The sequence below is a fragment of the Calliopsis andreniformis genome, unplaced genomic scaffold (assembly GCF_051401765.1).
Source record: "Calliopsis andreniformis isolate RMS-2024a unplaced genomic scaffold, iyCalAndr_principal scaffold0022, whole genome shotgun sequence".
Lineage (NCBI taxonomy): Eukaryota > Metazoa > Arthropoda > Insecta > Hymenoptera > Andrenidae > Calliopsis > Calliopsis andreniformis.
The window spans coordinates 2735802-2752080 of NW_027480432.1; the positions used below are offsets into that span (position 1 = coordinate 2735802).

At 35.8% G+C, this 16279-nt stretch overlaps 4 protein-coding genes across 6 annotated transcripts; 1 reads left to right on the plus strand and 3 right to left on the minus strand.

Annotated features, from left to right (window-relative positions):
* Positions 1-668: 668 nt before the first annotated feature.
* Positions 669-1856, plus strand: Spase25 (Signal peptidase complex subunit Spase25). The gene is made up of 3 exons (XM_076390952.1): positions 669-897; positions 1105-1409; positions 1487-1856. The coding sequence occupies exons 1-3, from the start codon at positions 868-870 to the stop codon at positions 1728-1730; spliced, it is 579 nt and encodes a 192-aa protein (XP_076247067.1). The 5' UTR covers positions 669-867; the 3' UTR covers positions 1731-1856.
* Positions 1838-7573, minus strand: Smc3 (structural maintenance of chromosomes 3). The gene is made up of 19 exons (XM_076390951.1): positions 7455-7573; positions 7001-7076; positions 6742-6920; positions 6511-6669; positions 6291-6450; positions 5941-6226; positions 5689-5863; positions 5508-5621; positions 5185-5435; positions 4974-5117; positions 4599-4910; positions 4204-4515; positions 3943-4144; positions 3593-3883; positions 3250-3512; positions 3003-3168; positions 2796-2934; positions 2472-2709; positions 1838-2402 (listed from the first exon to the last, which is right to left on the minus strand). The coding sequence occupies exons 1-19, from the start codon at positions 7467-7469 to the stop codon at positions 2276-2278; spliced, it is 3609 nt and encodes a 1202-aa protein (XP_076247066.1). The 5' UTR covers positions 7470-7573; the 3' UTR covers positions 1838-2275.
* A 106-nt stretch (positions 7574-7679) lies between these two features.
* Positions 7680-9054, minus strand: Rpii33 (RNA polymerase III subunit RpII33). Its single transcript, XM_076391073.1, has 5 exons — positions 8845-9054; positions 8638-8782; positions 8333-8540; positions 8051-8257; positions 7680-7988 (listed from the first exon to the last, which is right to left on the minus strand). The coding sequence occupies exons 1-5, from the start codon at positions 8928-8930 to the stop codon at positions 7804-7806; spliced, it is 831 nt and encodes a 276-aa protein (XP_076247188.1). The 5' UTR covers positions 8931-9054; the 3' UTR covers positions 7680-7803.
* A 115-nt stretch (positions 9055-9169) lies between these two features.
* LOC143187095 (reticulocalbin-2) lies at positions 9170-11599 on the minus strand. 3 transcript variants are annotated; one of them, XM_076391072.1, is made up of 5 exons: positions 11455-11599; positions 10820-11056; positions 10567-10714; positions 10043-10498; positions 9170-9959 (listed from the first exon to the last, which is right to left on the minus strand). In XM_076391072.1, exons 2-5 carry the CDS (start codon positions 11034-11036, stop codon positions 9788-9790), a joined length of 993 nt encoding a protein of 330 aa, XP_076247187.1. In that variant the 5' UTR covers positions 11037-11056; positions 11455-11599; the 3' UTR covers positions 9170-9787. The 3 variants fall into 3 exon arrangements, with proteins under 3 accessions (XP_076247187.1, XP_076247186.1, XP_076247185.1); XM_076391071.1 differs by having other exon boundaries at positions 10820-11222; XM_076391070.1 differs by having other exon boundaries at positions 11347-11599.
* Between the last annotated feature and the right edge of the window lie 4680 nt (positions 11600-16279).

Sequence of the window (16279 nt, forward strand, 5' to 3'; positions counted from 1 at the left end):
GAATTCGAGCATTGAATATACTAAAAATTGGGAAATACTGATTAATAAATGTTTATTACTTATTTATGCGATTATTAATTAATTTATTCATATATTTGATAACTGCTGCTTATTCTCTTGCCTATTCTAAATGATTTTCTGCATTAGTATCGTTTGTTAACTGTTTTTTAATGATTTAAAAAATTGTTTTCTAAGGGGCACCGAGATCTGATGATACGATCCTTACTCTACTGGACTGGTGGCGCCATCTCTCGGAATTTGAAAATTGAGTTTCCACCCGCGCGTCCCTCGCCAGCAAGCTGAAACGCGGGGGGGTCATAGGCGGAGGCACAGAAAATCCGTAAGATGCAAGGGCGTAGCCTCCTTATAAATTTCCAGAAATCGTTTTTTTGTATTAACTATGGACTGTTCGTGTTTCAGATTATTATTTAATGATTTATAATGCCTTAATACGAGCTCTAAATGCTCGAATTGTCAATAAATTAATAAATAAACGATGTTCGGTTCGTAAGTTAAATGAGGCGTTAGTTCCTAGATTTTGCCGCTACGCGGTGATAGTGTTTCAGTGTTCAAATTTCGGCCTATTTCTTTAAATACTGTTTTTGCAATAAATAAATAATTTTCACAGATTTTCATTGTTGTATAATGGTTCTTAGAGACTGTACAATAATTATACGTATCAGATCGTAAATAAATTAATAAATTAAGACTTTCCAGGAGCACTATATTATAGTGATCACAGATCTATTACGTGCCTTGTCTGTGATAGAAGGCACGCATTCAAGTATACAGAGCTGATGGCAGGTTAAGAAAGTACTGTATGGAATTATAATTTCGTAAATATAAAAAATATAAGCATATATTAAAATGGGTGCAGACAAGAATAACGAAAATCCTGTAAGTTACTATGAGTGCAAGCGTAATGGTAGTGTAAAAGATGTATAAAAAAATATATACTTCCAGTGCAATTGGTGGATGTCATATGTTTGCTTCGTGTATACTCGTTTAATGTGACACGTATTACATTGAATAGTTTAAAAAAGTGAATATGCAAAGCAAACTTTTTGTGTTTACTGTTTAGACTAATACCATTTATTGTTTTAGGTAATACAAGTAAATAAATGGGATGGTTGTGCAGTAAAAAATGCATTAGATGATGCAGTTAAAGATGTACTTACAAAAAAATATAATTACATAGAAAACTTTGCTTTATTAGATGGAAGATTAGCTCTTTGTGGTGTTGCTATAACACTGGCTATTATTGCCTTACTCTATGATTATTTATATCCCTTTCCAGCATCTAAACCTGTTTTACTTGCTTGTGTATCTTTGTACTTCTTTTTGATGGGACTTTTAACATTATATATAACATATAAGGAAAAGGGCATATTTGTGGTTGCAATTCAAAGGTAAACCTTCATTCTGTGTATTGATAATTCATGAGAATTTTTTATCGTAAAATAAGACATTGTATATTGTTTTACAGAGATCCAGCAGGATTCAATCCTGACCTTGTTTGGGAAGCAAGTTCTTATTTAAAGAAACATGATGACAAATATAATCTTGTATTATCTGTGAGAAATACTGCTACAGGGCAGGTGAATGAAACCAATATTACAAAGTCAGTAGCAAATTTCATAGATGTCAATGGTGTTGTTATAACAGAATTAGTAGAAAATGCAGTTACAAGTATGCATGACAGTTTAACTAATCAACGTAAAGAAAAATGATATTATTTTGTCAAACACAATTTTCTGTTTCAGTCTCACACTTAATATTAAAATTCTTTGTATTCTTCTTTTTTATCTCTGTATATATATGATACAAAAATAAAGACTAATTGTTTTAAAATGACACATGTATTGTAATTCATATTTAAATACAATAGAAAAACAAATATAAACTTTTAGGTAGCTGTTAATATAATAAAAATTTTCTTTATCCACTTACATCACTAGTGAATTATTTACAAAGCTGTATCATGCGGACAACAATTTTTTTTTTCAATACCGTATGTAAATGTCACCAAATGTAGCCTGTTCGTATCTTTAATGACGAGATTTTGATAGTACGTAAATGATAAAGACGTGATTTAAATGAGAAACTAGAAGTACTGTCTACTGTCCTCTAAACAGGTACATTAACAAAAGCTGTGCCGTCTTTGAATATGACCCAGAGAAATAATAATTAGCTAATTTAATCGCTGTACAGCTAACAATTTAAAGAAAAATAGTCGATTCCAAACTGATAATTTATAAATAACTTATATTCTACATTAACCATGTGTAGTATCATCTTCTACAAAGTCTGCTGCTTCGTCTCGTGTTACACATACCACGTGAGACACTTTATTTCTGAATTTGACACCATAAAATTTGTTCGCGTGTTGTAACAACTCTGGTCTGTAACATTACTAACTGTGAGTAACAAAATAAGCGATAAGGAGCCTTGCAATAGTATTATAAAATTACCTGAATGTCGTCGTAATAAACTGGGCATCAGAGCTAAGCTCATGAATCATGTCTGCCACTGCTTTCCTATGCTGTGCATCCAGAGCTTGATCAATTTCGTCAAATAAATAAAATGGCGCTGGATCGCACTTTTGGATAGCGAATATTAACGCTAATGCTACCAATGATTTTTGTCCACCAGACAATTGATTCATTTCCCTCATTTCAGCTTTATGACCGGTAAAAGATACTCGTATACCTACGCCAGGTTGAAAATTTTTTACCATTTACTTTTTTACTTTTAATCTTACTTCTATAAAAAATAAATGCTCTGCAGTTTCTTACCAACACCAATAAATCTGTCAGAGTCAGCCGCTTCAGTTGTAGTTTCATCACCTTCGTCACCATCCGCTGTCTTCATGACTAATTGTGCGTGACCCGATGGAACAAGTTTTTTAAAGACTTCACTAAAGTATTTACTTACCTAAAAACGGAGAGAAATGAATAAAAATAATAATGGAAATAAGTGTGAAATAATATTGCGCTACATACTTGTTTAAAGGTAAATTGAATTGCTTCACATTTGCGTTGCTCGAGCACTGACATTAATTCTTTGATTTTTTCATCACCCCTGTCTAATTCTTCTTTTCGTTTTACTAATTTTTCTTTTTGATCGCTGAACGACATGAATTGATCCAATGCTTTTTTATTTACATGACTAAAATGAATTTTGAAGGATTAATAAGTGTTGTTCAATTCCGATATGACATTTGTTACACGTATGCTATTGTCGCTATACCTGTATTTTTTTAAGTGATTGTTTGCTTTCTCCATTTCTTTAAATAATTGCTTAGTAGTCATAGCGCTAAATTTGGAGTATACGTCGTGACTAGGTAGTGCACCAAGTTCAGTTATTTTTTGTGTGCATTCCACTATTTTCTGTTGCAGTATATTTAATTTGCTGGCTAATTTTTCTAAATCCTTGGCATCGGCTTCTATCTTTTCCTGAGCTTCTTTTTCCTTAATTTTCCACTTTTCAACTTCTGCAGATTCTGCTTTTTGCTAACAGAGAAAAAAAAAAATAGAAAAAAATGTGTAAACGACACAATTTCTAAAAAATGTAATCATTTTTCCATCTTTACCTTTTTTATAGCGTTAGTTACTCTTTCGTTCTGGGCTTTGAAATCTGCATTTACTTTTACCAATCTTTTTTCAATATCCGCTAATTGTGCTTTAGATGATTCTAATTGACGTTGTCGATCTTCCACCGATATTTCCTGCAAAGCCTGAACTAATTCATCTTTCCTCCTGACTAAATTATTAGTTAGTAAGTTCTCCAATTTATTTTTTTCAGCCTCTAATCGCATTCTTTTTGCAAATGCCTCTTTATTATCCTTCGTCAGGCGCCTTATATCATCGTTCAACGTATCGACCTAAAGATAACATTCCTAATTACTAATCTGTTATAATTTCTTATCTTTTTTTTGTTTACCTGACGTTGATCAGCAACTGATAATTGTGCCATGAGTTCCTGATGTAATTCACTCTCCAAACCTTCTTTCGTTGCACGCATCGCTTCTAAACTTGACGTACATTGCGCAAGACTTCTTTCCTTCGGCGTACGATATCTTTCTATTGCGCTCAGTTCTTCCTTCATCAGTCGTATCTCTGCCTTCATTTTGTCGTACACATCTCTGCAACAATATAAAAATTAATCTATCTGAAAATGCTATAGAATTAGGTAATAACTTACTTAGCTTTACTGTTTTTGGTCTCAGTTCTCTGCATTTCACTAACGTAGGAACTAATATTTTGATCTGCCTTCCTAATCTCTTCTTTTAGGGTCGCAAATTGAGATTCAAGAGATGAAATCTGAGACATTAATTCCGATCTGGTTTTCTGTATTTCTAAACGAGATCTCAAAGTATTGAAGTATCCACCCGTCAACGATCCTTTCGAGGAGACTTGATCACCCTCCAGAGTTACACAATCCAAACCAGAGGTACGAGCTAGATTTGTTGCAGCTTCTAAATTACGGCAGATCAATGTTTTTCCAAAAATATATCTGTATTCATAAATTAAAGATTAAAGATATATCCTGTACTGAAAATTGTACGTAATGCAAAGTGCGTTTCATTGTTCACGAACCTCAATGCTTTATCATATTTCGGATCATAGTTCAATTGTGATATCATAGGTATAGCATCACTTGTTTCTGGATAATCTTGATCTTTCACATGAAGGCGATTTAAAGGCATAAATGTTACTTCTCCAGGAAGTCGCTGATTGTTCATTTCTTTAAGAATTTTTGTTCCAAATTTATCTGTCTCTACGATATGATGAAATAACCGGTTTCCAGCAGTCACTTCTACAGCCATATAAACACTTTTGTCGCAACTGAAATTCTCAATCACGGGTCCATAGTAGCTGCTCACTTCGTTGGCCATATCTTTGCGTGTTCTAAAAAAACGAACGTACATCAGTGAAAAATCTTTGTATAAAGAGCTACTTAAGAATACTTACCGAAACGTATCTAGTACTTTTCGCACGCTATCTCGACCATTGAGAATAGGTTTTCCAGCCATGGATCTTAAACTTTGATCTGCTTTTGCTAAATCTTCTTTCAAACCCGATAAATTTAGTTGTAATACGCTCTCTTGGCGATACCTGTAAGATTATCAATTTAATGTGTATTTTGTAAAAATGTAAGCGAAAAAGTGTACGAGAAACAGACTGCTCTTTTCGAGTGGCTTGACACTGGTCCTTTGCTTTAGTTAATTCATAGTATTGTTTATTGTGTTCGTCTATTGAAGCTCGTTGCTGCTCCATTTCGCGCGTATGTTCTTCTATCTTTTTCTCTAAAGTTATCTGTTTCTCCGCATCTCTTTTTAGATCTTCACTGATTTTTCTTTGATGTTCCTCTTTATCTTTAATTTGTTTGGTAAGTTGCTTAAGCTCATTTTGTATCCATTTGTCTCTTTCATCCTAATACGAAGGAATTATTAAAGAATGTTAACTATATTTTCATCTTCCATTTAGTAAAGTTATATTAAGTACCCTGCTAGTAAATTGGCTGCCACGACCCTGCTTAGCATACAATTCTTTTCGTTTTTGCTCTTTTAATTGCAATTCACGTGTACATTCCTCTTCTACACGTTTCATTTCCTCATACTAAAATAAATTATTATTCATGAATTTTACCACTCAAATTTATCAAATATTTTACTATGTAACTTACTTCTGGCTTGAGCTCTTCTAATTCTGCTTCTCTCGCTGCAATGTTGACTTTTAATTTTTCTAATTCCTGTTGAGCGCGTTTCCTGCTGTCGTTATCGCCTTTTACTTCTTCTAACAAATCGTTAATAGTTAGAGTTAGTTTAGTTTTTTCTTTTAATAATTGTTGTTGTTCAGCGCTAAAAAGATGAATTAGTAACTTACAATCAATGCAAATTATCATAAAAAATTCTGTCTACAGTGTTAAGAATATTACCTGAGAGTATCCCGTTCTTCTTTGGCAGTTTGCACTTCTTTCTTTGCTTCCTTAAAACGTTTTGTGGCGGCTCTTACCATTTCTTGTGCAGTTTTTGCTTCTGCGCCTAATCTTGCCTGCTCAGCGCCACTGTTAGCTCTAGATTTTTCGAGTTCTTCTAATTTCCTTTTATTTTCCTTTAGTTCTCGTTCGTGAATTGTGTACTCCAGACAACGGCGTTGTTTATCCCAGCACTGGTATTCTTTAAGCTCTTCCTTTTCTTCTTCCAATGTTTTCAAACGTTCCTCTGGAATAGAATTGTGAAGTAATAACTTTCCAAACAGTTATTAAAAAATTAAATTATAATTTACCTATTGTACGTAAAAAGTCCTGAATTTTTTCCAGCTTCCCCTCTGTTTCTTTTAAGATAAATTTTGATTCTTCCCTTCTGTCATCATATACTCTGGTACCAGCTACTTCTCTCAGTAATTTAAGTCTTTGAGAATCTGGTGCTGTAGCCATTTGATTGATCTACAATATAATCTGTTAATTTTTTACTCCAAAAAATCTCAGATTCTTTATGAAACATACTTTTCCTTGCTTCACAATGTAATATGGATTAGACCTTGAAAATCCTGCTGATTCTAACAAATTCATGACATCATTTCTAGTTACTATCCTTTTATTAAGGAAATATTGGTCCTTCTTTGAGCCTATCACTCTTCTCAAGTACACTTCTTCTTTGTCAATCTGTACAATGGTATCAAATTATTAGAAATAAAAAAAATGAATAAAAAATATAATCTGAAAAATGTTACATACTGGTAATCTCCCATCAGAATTGTCAAATATGATTTCCACATGCGCAGAAATAACTCTTGGTCCTGTGCCCTCATGTAGTAGAGCCTGTCGCTGTTCAGGTCTGAGATGTGAGAATTCATCGCTTAGAACAAACTGAATTGCATAAAAGAAATTGCTTTTGCCAGAACCATTTCTCCCAACTGAAATTAAAAACATCACGTATATAATTAATATTCTAAAATGTGTTTTTTATGGAATCCACTAAAATATATGCACTTACCTACTACATTGTGCCTCGGGTCAAAGGGTTCTACTACTGTTTGTTCTCTGTATGACTTAAACCCTTGTATAATCACCTGATAATAATGAAGTTTATTGCATAGAACATGATCACTGAATTTCTTCGAACTAAGGTAAAATTTTCACTTCAGAGAACGAAATTAACATATTTTCTAGGTCCATTCACTACAATTACAGATTTCTAATTTCTCAGGTAATGTTAGATAGAGTGAGATCTCATATCTAACCATAGAATTGTATATTTTAGTTGACATTAGGGAAGAAAAAATCTAGACATCTTGTCGATTATAAATCTTTTACATAGTAAAATCCAATAATAGAAATATTTGCTTTAGATGGTGAGCGTCTGTTGAAAGGAAGTCGAAAAGGAAGTGTATGAGGCGCGCAAAAAGCGACAGGTACTTAGAAAATAATTCATCATTTTTTTACAATACCTGCTTAATGTACATGCTGCAATTACTAGTCACACGAGTATTTCTTGTCTCAACACTTCACGATAACTCAAGCAGAAAAGTAATATTTGTATTACTGAACAGAACGAAAACATTCAACCGACTTGTTGGCAAAGCGACATTTGTAAATCCGCAAGACGACAACACGAAAAAGTTACTAGATTTGGGCGGGAGATGTAATTTTGTAGCCACTACACAGGCAAAAAACACTACACAAAATTGTCGATATTTATTTAATATTTAGGAATACAATTACAATGTGAAATAATTTCTATAAAAATATGTCAGATAAAATAAGTAAAAATGATTTTATTAACGCTACAATACATGTCTAATGGTGAATGCTCAATGCATCGCTTTGAACTTCATGACTAAGTTGCGTTTGCAAATTAGATAACTTATTTTTCAATGCAGCAATGCCCATCATGACAATATTCTCAGGTTTTAAAGCTCCACTACTTTCTACATTGAAATAATACTTATTTGGTTTGGCTTCCCAGTTGAATGGTGCTTCATCTGAAATGTTTTACAATTAGTTGAAATGGAAAAACTAATGTCTGAAACACTATAATACATACATTGATCTTCTTCTAATTCACTGTATTCTGATTTAGGCCACTCATCAGGTTTTGGGAACAATGTGTGTCTCATAGAATTGTCTGGATCATATTCAAAGCTTACACCAGCAGTTGGGTTCCACTTTGCATGTTCTTTACCAAAGCCTTTCTTGGCATATGCTCTCAGTTTTAGTTCTTGTCCTTTTCTTAGCTTTACTATTAATATCTCTGCAAAAAACAAATTATTTTAATATTGTGCTTTGCATCATAACAATTAAGAATGCATTTGTAAGCAACATTAACCATCTGTTTCTCCATATTCACTGGCATCATCCTCTCTGTGTCTAGATGTAACTGGAAGCACTCTGGGGTCACTGGATTTGAAATCAGCAGTAGTTACATGTCGTGTCTGATCCTCTGTACATTTCACATCAAGCGTAAACTCTACACTACATTCTGGACAAAAATCCATACACTGGCAATCCCTTGTGTATTGTATCCTATCAACAACCTAAAGAATTTTAGTAGAATCTTTTTTGTTTCCATCTAAAGATCGTGTAATATGTTATATCTTCAATTCCTTATTGTGTAGGATGATTAGTACTTACATCGTCACTTATTAGCGGTATCATTCCGATTCTATGAGCTAAAAATTCATCGCTTAGGACTGTTGAATTAGCTTCTAATTGTATCCAATCAATAGCCATTGTGGGTGTTTCAGCGATAAATACGCGTCTCATACTGTTTGCTACACTGTAGATAATTAAAGTAATTAATTTTTAGCACAATATTAATTCTGACATAACCTGTCTTACCTTAATTCGGTATCTTCTACTTGGAATTTTACATTCTCTTCTGTTAAATCTGAGATATGAACAGACGGCTGATTAGCGTACGGCATTTTTTCAAATTTTTTATATTACGGAAGTAAAAATACGTGTTTTCAAGCAACAATTATTGCAATCGTTCTTAAGTTCACCTCTTTTCAGTATTTATATAGTTTCTGGGAATACAGCGCCATCACAAACTATGGAAATAAATTAAAACACTTCCCGCCAGTTTTTAAAAATCACCTATCTCTGATTTTTGATACAGAATTTTTTATTTTATTTTTCGTAAAAGGAATGAAGGAAAAGATGCTTAAAATATTGAGCAAACTTTATTTATTGCGGATATGGATTTATGTTGACAAAAATTAGCATGCATTCAGTTGAATTATAATAAAAATTGAATGCCGACGGCGCTTGAACGATAGGAACAAGATTGAGTGAACATTTAGTTAAGTCACAAGCCTAACTTTATTTGGATTCTTATTTTATAATTTTACCTACATAGCAGAATTTAGTGCTGGTGACACATGCATGCAATTAGTCATTTACGCAATAAATAATTAGAATAAGATAATAAAAGTCTGGTAACTCTGAATAATTATATGAAATATAAATTCTATAAATCTAATGCATCTTCAGCATGATGCCATTGTATTTATGGCACGAAAGTTTTATAAAAACTGGAAGACTGTGGTCTGTGAGAGACTATTTGTTGAGTATGGTAAATACGTTTGTGCAATTATATATGATATTAATACAAATAGATAGTAAATGCAGCGTAAATAGGAATATCAAGACATGGAGTTTAAACAATGGTATTCGGAAGTATTAAAAATACTTTCACATCACTTTCATTAAAAATATTAAATTTGTGATAAATATCATGAAAAGAGATAAAAATTTTGCTAATGTACTTAGCAAATTATCTTCAAAGTTCATCTTGGAAACGTTCAATCTCTTGTAAATGATCACCGTAATTCGTAGCTTCGCTACCTACAAAAGCATCGTGATGGTCTAAAATTTCGTCAAACGCTAATCTATTGTCGTGATCATCGTCCGATGCAGCAAATAAATGATCTACTTCATCGCTAGCTATTTCTCTGAAATATTTACATAGTTAGTAATAGAAATAGTACCTTGGGAATATGAATGAAAGAAAATATAGCGTAAATAGTTTACTTACTCATTGCTAGGTACCAGCCAAGAAAGTATTTCATCTGAATCTAGTCGCCCATCCCTATTTTTATCATGCTCATAATCAAATTTGTCTTTTTCTACTAACAACCACTCCTTATCTTCTACTTTGGCTCTATTTCCAATAAATTCCTGAAAGCTAATATATCCATCTTTATCAGTGTCTTTATCATTCAAAGCTTGCTTCAGCAACAGTGGAAACATTCTAGGTGTCTCTTCAGGATGAGTGTAAGCTTTGAACTCTTCTGTATCTAGATATCCATCTTTATCTATATCAGCAGCCTCAAATGTCTGCTTATCATCAGTTATAAGCTTATCATCAATTGCTAAGTCTTCTGGATCTGTTCCATATGTATCATGTAAAAGTTCATTCCAGCTGACTTTACCATCTTCATCCGAATCTGCATCTTCTAATCGATCTTGGGATTCCTCAGCAGAGAGCATACTATTTTAAAAAATGAATAAATTTTAATTCTAGTTACGGTAAAATAAGAAAAAGTTAAATGTACATACTTGAATGATCTCAAGATCCAAGCTTTTAATTCATTTCTCTCAATAAACTTATCATTATTTAAATCCATCTTTGTCAGTAAAACTGCTAAGCGTCTCTTTGATTCTGCTGGTGGTAGATTATCAAACTCCTCTGCTTCTTTAATGCTGCCTATAAGAAGGTATATTATTAAATAAACTTGATTTTTCCATGTAACGCTCAATTAGAGTACATTTAGAATACACTAAAGCAGATATGGTAGAGAATAAGGAGTACCTAGAATAGCTTCATGATCAAATTCTTGATGATGTTCTCCTCCTGCATAATGATCCATATCTCTTGGACTGAATGCACCATCTTCTGTCCTCTCATTGCTATTTGCTTTATTATGATGAGTGTGTATATGTGCAGATGCTGCATTTCCAAATGACAGGTCAAAAATTATGAACAGCAAACAGAAAGGAATCATCACACTCAACGAATGTGTACTCATTTTCGACCTCTTAAAAGAGCCTGAAAATGGAAATAACAGTGAATAACCTCACACCATTGGGAATTTGACAGATATGCTGATATTCATAACGAATCTTATCGATTGTTTGTCGTTGTCGCGCAATCGTTCTCGAAAATCGATCTTATTGCTTTTCAAATACGAGACTTCCGTTATATTTGCAATTTCCTGTAGATTTAGAGGTGTTAACATTTAAAATGCATCGCTGATACTTATAGATAAAAAAAAAGTAAATATATATAAAACTATTCATGCAAATTTTAAAAAAGTATCAGCTACAGCTTATACACACCTGTTAGAAGTTGTTGCATTATTAAAACCGATTAAATAGTCATAGTATATTATCTCGATAATTTCATAGAACAGTATAACTATAGTAAAAATGAGTAAGGGAACTCACGATTTACATGTCACGTTTACTTATCGTTTATGAATTGAAATATCTTTTGCAAGAACGTTGGCGAAGGCACACGCTCGCCGGTTCAAAAGACTTCTATGACTTGTTGTGAAAAGGAACGAGAAGAATGTGCTGCTTCTGCTTTAGTCGTGATCAGTATGAGCAGTCATGACTTTGTACTACGGTGGAGGGTTCAAAAATAGACTAGGTATACTAACACGTATCCAATTTATTTCTAACTTCAGTGATCATTTAGCGCGAGAGAATGAGAGGCTGCGCGAATAAAATATCGACGGAAGAAGCGTTCTTTTTCAAGCCATGATAACGATTCGATAAGCAGCGTCACTAAAAGGCTGTCCTTTATGGTCAATTTGGGCTATTTTTATTCATAAAAGTGCTTTCTCTGCTGTCTCTGCGTATAGAACCTTTTAGAATATGTTGAAGTACTGTGGTAGTATCTATGTTGGATAGTTTCTGTTAGTTATCTTCCTATAAAAAGAAATTTTGTGGAAATTCAGTCATAAAGCTTAGCTTCTTTCAATTCTCTAAAATTATATTCAACATCGTTAATTTTCTGCAGTTACTGTTAAACAGTGAATAGTTATATTCTATGATAATCGATTTGTAAGATTAGTTTTAAATTCTGCTTCCTGAGAGAGTACCTACAACCCCTCAGAATAAAATTACATTGTATGAATTATAATAAAGCCACAATTCCATTTGATTGTGTATGATTATTTTTAATTTATTGTCAAGGACGATTGTTGATAAATTACCCTTGCAGTATAGTATTAAAGATATAAAGTTTCTTCCCTAGATGTCGCTATACATGTCTCTATAAGCGCCCTCAACAGGTAAAATCACTAGATAAAGTTTCTTCCTTATCTACAATAGAATGTATACTTAACCACAGAGGGTAGACTTATCATCCAACGTATAAACAGAAATAGTAACAGTCAGTAGTTCAAATTTTAAATAAATTCAAAATTTAAATATTGATTTTAAATTGATTGGTTACAAATAGAGAACGTTAAAATGAATTTTGAATTTTTGAATTTGTATAACAGTTGACTTACACTAAAAACTTATAAGACGATGAGATTTTTTTAATATCCCCTTCGTGTCTTCAGACTGATACAGTCTCAAACGATAAAATCACCGATTTCGTAACCCCTCGTTAATAATACAGCGATCCGTTATCTAGTCGACGAATTTTGCGTTGACCACTGTCGTCGACCAACACATCTCCGTTAACAATTAATTTCTGGCTGCACGGGAAAATTTATTCTGTTCTCGTTATGCTCTCCGACGTGTGTTCTTCCTTTTATGATGCTAATTGTCAGAACGTTATTGTTCGCAGCCCCGTGAAATACAATCGAACGATAAAATTTGTTAAACATCGCCGGCCACCGAAATATTTCGATTCCCTCCTTCCCTCCTTCTGCATCGCGGTGTAATGCATATAACCGTGAAATATCATCGCGCTCCACCATTTTCCGTTGCCACCGTATTTTTGCAATTTCGAGCTCTCAGCTTTTTGTTCGAAATTTCTATCGCCAGCTTTTCGTTTTTCTGTCGCGATTTAATCATAAATCTCGACAGGGATAGAGACGTTTCAGGTTGGTCAATCGAAGACGTTCTCCTACGTCTCTTTCCGCGTTTGCAGCAAAATCATATGGAGATTGACAAACGGTGGTTGGTCAGAACTGATTGGCGGAGCGGAAACCCGACTGTTTTGCATCAGGATGACCGATATTGAAACTGCTCCCGCGGTTTTCTCTGTATTCTTGAAGTTTGGGATCAAAGCGAGGGGTCAATTCGATTTTCCTCTGTTCTTCGGGCTGTTCTTTCTACAGACTCCTGAAAGCAATCGAAGAAGCAGAATTTATCCGAGTTTCATTGATGATTTATAGTTTTTTATTTAGTATCATAGACGATATTTTTTGGATTTTAACAATTCCGTAGATCTTACTCTTAAAAATTCCTCTTGTTCGCGTTGCAATATGCAAAGGAGGAGCAAATTCGATATTTGATAGTCTAATGAATCCGTCGTCGAGTTCCTCAAGATATTTTCGATTCCGCTGGAATATTCGCGGGCGAGAGGATGCAGACGCTTGTGATTTCTGCCGCCTAGAAGGGCTGGATCTCGGAACGAATCATCACCAAAGGCATTCGGCTTCTGACATTCAAATGTTGGACTGCAGAGGCGAACAAGGATACGCGGAGCCCGGCGCCGCCTATTCATCGCTCAAAGGGATCATTTATCAACATATTTGATATGCTTCTGGCCGCGTTACTCCAACGTAGGAACCTTGCCCGCTCTTCCCACTCGGGGCTTCCACAGAAATAATATGCTAATCGCGCGAAGGCGGAGTTTAAAAAGTGCTCCGATAAATTCTCCAGACTTTTTGACGTAATTTCGCCCCTTCGCGCCACCGCCGCCACGAAAGGTTCTTTTTGCATGGTTTCCGACGTCTTAAGAGAACTTCGCTGCTCTTCCCTCGGTATATCAACGCCGGAATCTATTTTTTTGCGGATCCCTCTGTCGGATGTCGCGACCTGCTTCGCGGAGAAAGGATTCTAAGCTGACTTCCCGCGGCTCCCCTTAGAAATCGCGAGAACCGTATGAGAACGTTTCGCATCTATATTTTGTCAGGAGGGAGAAAAATGTGGCCGCGGCGATCGAAAGCGAAAACTCAGCCACCCCGCGAGGTGGTGTAAGTGATTGACGCGAGACGTTAAGATCATTTACAAATCCCCTCATCGGTACTTATGCGTGCGGTGACGCATACGCACATATTTATGCACCCCTCCCCAATACGTGCCCTCATACATACATCGTTCATATTAGCCGCAAAGCGGACTATCCACTGAGCGGCTCCGTTTATTTAACTCCTCATCGATATCCTGTGTGGTTGCTTTCCAAAATTTAATCGAAAATAGAACCATCAATTTTAGTGGGCAATAAGGTTCTCCTATGGAAAATTGGGTTTCAGTTTTTTGTGCGAATCCGAGGTGCTCCAGATTTGAGTAAAGAACTTGGACACTTGCCATAATTAACACATAACAAAGTTCCAATTCCAGGAACACGGAATTGAAAGTATTCTTGGTTACAGAGGTCTCTTATTTCGAGCAGTATCGTTAACGATGACGTCGAACTAATCCCCTGGACATTCAATTTCGAAACGCCACGTCAGCGGGACACTTTCAAGCATATTGAGGCTGGATCTGTACCCAGTCGGCACTCGCTTTAAGCCCTCCTTTCCATATTTATCTTGGTCTCTTTCATTACCAGGGCCACTTCCAGATTTCCTCTTCTCTTCTTTCCCTTTTTATCGTTCGGTATCTTCGGGATTACCGGTCTCATTGGCGACGAGCTCAGCTATTCGGTCCGAAGGCGCAGATTGCTTCGCGCAGGAGGGGAATTTATGAGCGGTGATGATAAACTCTTGGAAAGCATAATCCAATGTCCTTTGCGATCGTTTCTGTGAAAGAGTGCTTCCTTTTAATACTATTGAATATTGAAATAAAAGGGAATGATCGGGTCTTCGTTTCCCTTGGATGGAAACTCTGCAATTATTTTTGCAGTATTATCGAATCGTTCCATGTCCTTTTTCTTCGCGGAAGCTTCCTGAATCGGCTGTGTAAGACGAAATAGAAGGCGTTCTAGGATCGCAGGGGCCTTCGACGTTTCCGCTTCAGTCCGGGCATACGCCCCGCGGTTTAAGTCGTCAACTTTTATGGGGGTAGTTTTCGCGAAGACGGTCCGCGGCAAGCCACATAAAAGGGGGTGGAAGTTTCTGGTAATATGGCGGCTTCCCGCGGAATATGGCGGCAACTGTATACAAGAGATAGCGACAATATTGAGGCGGCGAGAGCTCCGAAGAAAACCAACCGGATTTTGCTCCTATCTGGGCGAAACTGTCGGGGTCAACTCCCCACTATTTTCGCAATTTCTTTTACGTGGAGCCTGTAAGCGCTTCCGTAGAACAACGTGACTCCGTTTCGAGATTAGAGGAGAATGGAAAACATTGAAATGAATTCTGCCAGCTTCTTGCCAGAGCAGAACCGTTTGTTGCATTTCCTAGACCCAGTAGAAGGAAGTCCAGCTTCTCGGTAGCCGTGGCTCAGCGGCTGTCGATGACGGATTAAGACGAGAGGACTGCACTCACAGCGTCGTTCAGAGGCTGCTGATTGCATCTGGCATTTGTGTCACGCCCTTGAGTGCCCAGTCGATATGCCCGGACAAATTGGGAATTGGTATTCCGATCGTGGCCTTCGCGATGGCCAGACGGATTTGCGAAGGAACACCTTAGGCTAAAGCAGGATACACTGGGAAAAGGGGTCTTGTAGGATGGGGGTGGAAGATCCGTGGATTCGTTGAAGTTGGTCAAATCGCTTCCCGACGATCATCTCGCCCTGGAATACTAAGAGCTGAGAAACGAGAAGCGTACGTTGCCAAGCGTTATTATATTCTATCTTCGACCAGTCATAAAATCTTGTTTAAGATGAAGGGGACTTCATACTTTCTGGGACTTCACATTCTGCAGAACTTCATATTCCCTAGGACTGCATATTTCCTAGGTCTTCATGTTCCCTACGATTTCATAATTCTGAGGACTTCGTATTCTCTAGGACTTCATATTTACTAGGTTTTCATATTCTGTAGGACTTCAAATGGATATTCTCGAGATCAGGGTTCTAGCTTCTAAAATCTTCTGTATCGCTTGTGAAATTTGTGAAGAAGCGCACATAACATGTGTAGAAATCAGCTGTTGATATTCGTATGGAGAGAGTTTCGACAGAATTCTTTCCCGAAGGAGTCACC